General features: G+C 35.8%; 1 protein-coding gene across 1 annotated transcript; it reads left to right on the top strand.

Moving 5' to 3' along the window:
* Window positions 1-1,439, top strand: LOC139871733 (U-box domain-containing protein 4-like). Its single transcript, XM_071859470.1, has one exon. It carries the CDS (start codon window positions 286-288, stop codon window positions 1,216-1,218), a length of 933 nt encoding a protein of 310 aa, XP_071715571.1. The 5' UTR covers window positions 1-285; the 3' UTR covers window positions 1,219-1,439.
* The last annotated feature ends 5,551 nt before the right edge of the window (window positions 1,440-6,990 follow it).

Here is a 6,990-nt window from a genome sequence, read left to right as displayed (position 1 = left end):
GATTCCTGATATATGAAAAGACATTTAAGTTAGTGGCTTTGTTTGAAAAACTACCACCATCTTTTTGACTAATACCATAATCACCTCCTTTAATCTCGATTATTAACTTTTTATGTTAATAATTCAAATTCAAATACTCCGCACTTAAATAGTACTCCAATGCATCATTGCTGCTCCAATATTTAATCACGTAACCTTCTTTCGCCCAATTCTACTTCAATATTATCATCGCCATCTATACGTACACAACCTATATCTATCTATTCGAAACAAAATTCCGTACAAATGGAAGTTAAACGCCGGACGGCGAAGACGCTAGTCGGAAAATTAAGCTCGGCGTCGGAACAAACACGAACAGAATCACTTTGCGAGCTACGATTAATCTCAAAAAACGATCCTGAAAGCCGAAATTTAATTGCTGAAGCAGGTGCGATTCCGTACTTATCTGAAATCTTATATTCACCATCAGCAATTGCACAAGAAAACGCAACCGCCACGTTATTAAACATTTCAATTTCATCACGTGAACTGTTAATGTCCACGCGTGGTTTACTCGACGCGCTATCTCACGCGCTGCGTAATCCTGAATCAGCTTCATCAGCTCAATCAGCTGCTGCAACTGTATTTAGCTTGTTAACTGTTGATAGTTATAGACCTATTATTGGCTCTAAACGTGATATATTGTATGCGTTAATTGATATAATTAGAAACCCTAATTCTCATCCGAGATCGATTAAGGATGCGCTGAGAGCGTTGTTTGGGATACTGTTGTATCCGTTGAACCGCGCGACTGTGATTGAATTAGGCGCGGTTCCAGCGTTGTTTTCGTTGGTGGTTAAAGATGGAAGGTTAGGTATTGTAGAGGATGCAACTGCAGTTATTGCGCAAATTGCAGGGTGTGAGGAGGCTGGTGATGCGTTTAGGAAGGTTTCGGGGATAAGTGTGTTGGTTGATTTGTTGGATTTATCGACCGGATCGAGTGGTAGGACGAAGGAGAATGCTGTTTCGGGGTTGTTGAATATTGTGCAGTGTGGGAAGAAAGATGTTGGTGAGTATGTTAAAGAGATGGCTTCTGTTGTTTGTTATGCGATTAGTGATGTTGCGCTAAATGGTAGCTCGAAAGGGAAGGTTAAAGCTAATGAACTGCTGAAATTGATCGATACTGGTTCTGAATTTCGAGAGATGAAACTTGATAATGTAATTACACAATCTGCTTGAATACTTACTTTTAATTCTTACTACATACTGTACTATATAACTTACATATCTGATTTTAGATGTATACTTTTGTGTCTAGATTATATATAGAGTTTGTGGGCAGTCTTAGAAGTAATATGTAAGCTTTTGTTTGTGTGATATGGTTGTCACACTTGTTTTGATTAGTATAGAAGTTGTGACTGAATACATAGTAGTCTTAAATTGTAACTGTGTCTGGATTTCAAGAGCTGAAATGCATATTGTAATTGTACAATTTTCTTGAACCTTGTGTGTGTAATTGTTGTGACTACTTACTATTTAACTTACATAATGATTTTAGATAGTTTCATGTATAGATTATATTATATTATATTATATTATATTTAGAGTCTGTGTGCAATTTTAGAAGCAATAGTCTTCAAACTTGTTATGGTGTGATTTGGTTGTCACACTTGGATTGATTAGTTTGCAATCAAAACTTTAAAAGAAGTCTTCTCCGGCTCCTTAACATTCATAATGTCTGTTTTGGCATATGGTTTAAGAAAGTTCACTATCTATTACGTCTATTTAATAGCCCGATTGTCAAAGACAATATCCTTGCTTGAGTTATGATTGTTCCTACAGCATCTTACTCTCTATAAATGTTGCATATTATCAGCTACTTGTGAGTTGAATCGATAATCAAAGAGAAAATACCAAAAAAAAAAAAGTTAGGAAAAAATTAGATTGGCTGGAAACTAGTCTGGTTGCTATTAGGGAGATTCAAGTGATGAGCTTCGACTGGATTGCGAAGAGATGCAAGACGAAAAAAGTAGATTGCCATAATTGGTTACATAACCCTCAATGCTTCCTTATGTGATATTGTCAATTAGTTACTAGCTTAGCAACAAGTAGGCAATATTTGTATCATATGCATTTGCGAATTTTGTTGGTGCTGGCAAGTGATGTTTGCTGCCACCCTCTGTTTGTGATATATAATTAGATTAATTTGCCTTTCAAAAAAAAAAAAAAAAAAAAAAAAAAGATTAGGAAAATTTTACTCCGAGTTACACTCTACATCTTTAAACAGGGTTAACAGGTTGACTTGATATGGTGGTCCAATAACTTAATGGCATTAGCCATGAGGGTTCTCAAAATCATCTAGGCCTGTCTTCTATTAACTTGCGCTCGGTTAGAATCAAAACCCTGTTCTAAGGCTCAACCGCCAGCAATGATAGTTATACTGCCTAGTTATCAAGACTTCTTTATTTCATAACCTGCTAACAACCATACAATATATTGGAAAAACTTGTGCCAATCATAAAACGAAGATGGGTACATGTTCTTAAGTGGCTTTGTTTCAGGCTTCTATAGCATTCTGAACATTTTGTTCCGTAGTTTGTATAAGTATGTTGGTTCTTGCATTATTTAGTGATTAGTTCTGAATGTGTTATTCTCATCATTTGCATATATATCGAACCACATGGTTGTACGCTGGTTAGGAGTAGATCAATATGTAGTGACATGATTCATGCACACACGTGCAATATGGAGAGGTCATGGGTTCGATCCTTAGGGATGACATGATTTTATTTAAAACAATTGAACAACAATAATGGTGGTATATATTGACCCTATAGGGAGGTTTTACCGGATTCGTTCACGGACCTCTACCCAGGAACACTGCCCGAATGGATGTGTTCCCGGGTACCGTCGATCGGGTTCGGGTTTCCGCCCGAACGTGTGTGATACGCGCAAATGATGAGGGTCGTTGAAATAAATGATCTACTAGATGCAAAAAATCACCGTTTAAAAAAAAAAAAGCTAGGCCATAAACCTTATTTTTTTCCCAGGTAAATGATGAGTTGATTCAATTCAATGGTAGTGCAAACAATAGTGTCTTTTGTTGATATAGTTGATGGTTTAGTGGGATGATTCTCATGTTAAGATTACGTGGGCCACATTCTTTGTGATTGGGATGTTGGCATTATCATACTTTTTAGGGCGAAATAATACATCACTCCGTAATATATAAATATATAAATTATATAATAATAATTATATAATAATATATACAATAAATTGATCGTGTGGAGTGACAACACGCCTAGAGACGCAACCTACATACATTGTAAGCAAACATTAAACAACCACTTAAGGGAGCAACAACCACCACCGAACATCTAAATCTGTAAGACATGTAAGTGGAAGAGCGCACATCAAAACTCCACAATCGACAATCAGTTCACTCCTTGATATTGCTCGATTTACACGTGTTTTACCTCACAACATCTTCTTTGTTTCACTCGTTTTTGATGCTTATTGAGTTCGAAAGATGGATATTTGTGCAATTGCGTTGGTTCAAGGTTAAAAACTCATCTTTGGTGAAAATTGACCAAAATCTAGCCAAATTAGTGAGCCAAAGTGCAGGGATGATTGGAAGTGCAAGGCAAATGAAAGTGTGCAATTTCAAGTGAGAAAATGAAGTTTCTGAAAGTGCAGTTATATGGTGCGGCGCTCCAAACCCTAGGTGCGGCACACCACAACAAAGGAAATCAAGAAATTTACATCAGAACATGAGGGAAGTTTTGCACGTTATAAGGTGCGGCACACCTCGTACTAGGTGCCGCGCACCTGGTCCCTTTACAATGGTGCGACACACCATTTAGTAGGTGCGGCGCACCTACGCTGTTTTGGGAGCTGAAAATTGCACCTATAAAAGGAAAAAGATAGGGTTTCAAATGGGAGAGCTGCAGTTTTCTACTCTGAATATTACCCAAAAAACCCTAATTTCATCATCTAATAGGAGATTACGGCTAATTTGGAGGATCAAGCTCGAGCTCAAGCAAATTTAGTGTTAGATCTACATCATAGTTTCAATTGGGTTGTAATCACCACCTTTATCTTCATTGTTTCATTTGAATACTTGTAATTATTGAACATGAAGCTTATTTGTGATATTTTGTCATTGATTAGTGTTAGTTTAGCCATGCTTGGCTAATTTGATTGTGTTTGCTTATCTATGAAACTCTAATGTAAGGATTTGCCCCAAATCAAATGAATAATTGTTGTTTGAATGAAATACTTGAGTAATTGTTGTTGAGTTAGCTATTGATCCATTGCTAGTTATTGTTTTGAACCTAACTTTGATTATATGAGTTGTTGATCATTACTAAGTGATTTCTAATGAGATGCAATTTATACTTCAACATGTTTGCATGATCTAGACAATCAAGGAAATGATTATAAGTGATTGTGTCCTCTAATTGTATTGGTTTTCAAAGTGTTCTTAATCAAAACTAGTGGTGTTTAGTTTTCTTAAGTGATTTTGATTACTAAGGGATTTTAAGTGATTTTAATCCAAGCATAATCTCAATAACTACTCATGGTTCAACTTGATCTTGTAACTCAATGCTTATGTGAGTTTGAAAAGTGTAACTTGATTAAGGTTTAGTAGTGATATTAAACATCTAATAGTTCAACAACGAATGTGATAGCAATTGGGATAAAATGGGGCAATCCAAGCATAAGGGTGAATTAGATAAGTGGACACTACTTGTTACTTGATTTATATTTCGATAGTTAGTTATTTGCTTATTGTTGCAAGTCTTAGTTGTTAGTCAAAATCAACTAAAACCCCTAGTCAAACTAGGACAATTATTAGTTTCAATATTCGATTAACCTACTCTCTTGGGACGAACTTGAATTGAATACTTACATGAAAAGTGCTATAATGATCGGGACCTAGTTGCTCGTTAGTTGTGTGTGCTTATTTGTAGTGTTTGAATCTTGTTATAAATTTATGAGTATTTGGTGTTCTCAACACGCACATCAAACTTTTTGACACCGTTGTCGGGGAGTGGTGTTTTTAATTGGATTTTGATATTTGCTTGTAGTTGTTTGATCTTTTTGTGAGAATTTATTCTTGCAAAAGTTACTTTTCTTGTTTATTATATATTGTTGTGCGGAAAACGTTTTGTGGTTGTTTTGTGATCAAGGTTAGGTGGTGTATGAAATTGCGGTCCAACAAGGATCAAATTTGTGAGAATCCACTATCCAAGCCCAAGAAAGCAATTCACAGTTATTATCAATCAAGGGACGAAAGGGTTATTAGATCAAATTTTGAAGCGTTGCCTTTATATTTCGTCGATACGGAGGGAGAAAATCCATTTGGGGTAGGGCCTCAAGTTCCACCACCGATGGCGGATCCTAATGATGTTCCAATGTGAAACGCTAGACTCGTTGCACCACCGAAGGTTGCATCTTCTATTAATAGGCCTCCAATCACGGCTGATAATTAGAAGATCGAGGGAAATTTCATGATCTTATTAAAGGATGTTCAATTCGGGGGAACATTGCAAGAAAACCCATATGATCATCTTGACGCTTTCAACGAGTTACGTGATTTGTATAAGTATAATGGGGTTTCCGAGGATGCTTTCAAGTTAAGAGCATTCCCTTTTTCGGTTACGAGAGATGCTAAGGATTAGCTTAATCAGAGGCCCTAACTATAAATACTTGGAATTAAATCACAAACCCTCATTTGTCATAACCCGTCCTTAACTATAAGAACGTGTTAAATAACGTATGATTTCATTGCGAGGTATTGACCTCTATATGCGACATTTTTAAAAGAAAAACTGCATATATTATACATTACAAACCATGATTCTTATTTTTGTTACAAGCTTTGGACAACATAAAAATGATTATCGTTTAGCGATAATCTTCGACTTACAAACTTTACATATAATGATAACAACACGGTTTCTAGCATATTTTACAACACAGATCCTCGGGTATGCAGTTTTATTTTTGACACAAATATGCGTACGCAAGATCCTGCTCAAATTCAACATTATGCAGCGGAAGCTTTAGTAATCTCCTGAGAATAGACATGTTTTAAAAGGTCAACATAAAGTTGGTGAGATATAGGTTTAGTGCCGGCAGCAATATATATATAGACCACAAGATTTCATATATAAACGTTTTTAATAAAAATATTCTAAGTGGTTGAGCACTTGGTAACCATACTTAACATTTAATCACGTCGCATATTCCCTTTATTATGAAATCTTACTACACCGTACCAAGTGTAGTCACGAAACGAAGTACTGTGCAACCGTTGAATACTGGTCGTCCAGTCCGGTTGGGGTTGTCAGGCCCGATAGATCTATCAACAGGATTCGCGTTTACAATACCGCTGTAAATAACAGTTACCAAGCTACAGGGAAGTATGCCAGTGGTACAACTCAACGTAGAATATATTTTTCAGTTACTTGTGTCCATAACGTAAAACATAAAATACATGTATTCTCATCCCGAAATACTTAGAGTTTAAAAGTGGGACTATATACTCACTTTCGTCTTGAAGATATGTAATTTCGACTTGGTCTCCGATTGATATCACGAACCTATCCATATATAGTTTATCAATATATTTCTATTTTAAACAATCGTCACATATATATACTTTTTATACTTTTAATAGTTTTAATAATTTCTTAGTCCGTAGTTAGCAGTCCGATGTTAGTAATTCAATTTTAATGGTTCATTTTTAGGTGTTTAATAAACCCCCAATGAAATAAATAAAAACCCCCATCGTATATGTATTGGTCGAGATTAATCTTGACCCATGGTACCGGTGTTGTCAAATGACGTGTTGCGTACATAAAGTACCGGTGTTGTCAAATGACGTGTTGCGTACAAACATGGGATCTTATGATTAATCTTCTCGTATTGTTTATGGGTGATCCTGAACCATATAAAATTGAATTATAAGTACATATATATAAAATATCATGTTATCTTAGA

The sequence above is a fragment of the Rutidosis leptorrhynchoides genome, chromosome 1 (assembly GCF_046630445.1).
Source record: "Rutidosis leptorrhynchoides isolate AG116_Rl617_1_P2 chromosome 1, CSIRO_AGI_Rlap_v1, whole genome shotgun sequence".
NCBI classification, from domain to species: domain Eukaryota; kingdom Viridiplantae; phylum Streptophyta; class Magnoliopsida; order Asterales; family Asteraceae; genus Rutidosis; species Rutidosis leptorrhynchoides.
This window is presented reverse-complemented; position numbering and strand designations above follow the sequence as displayed.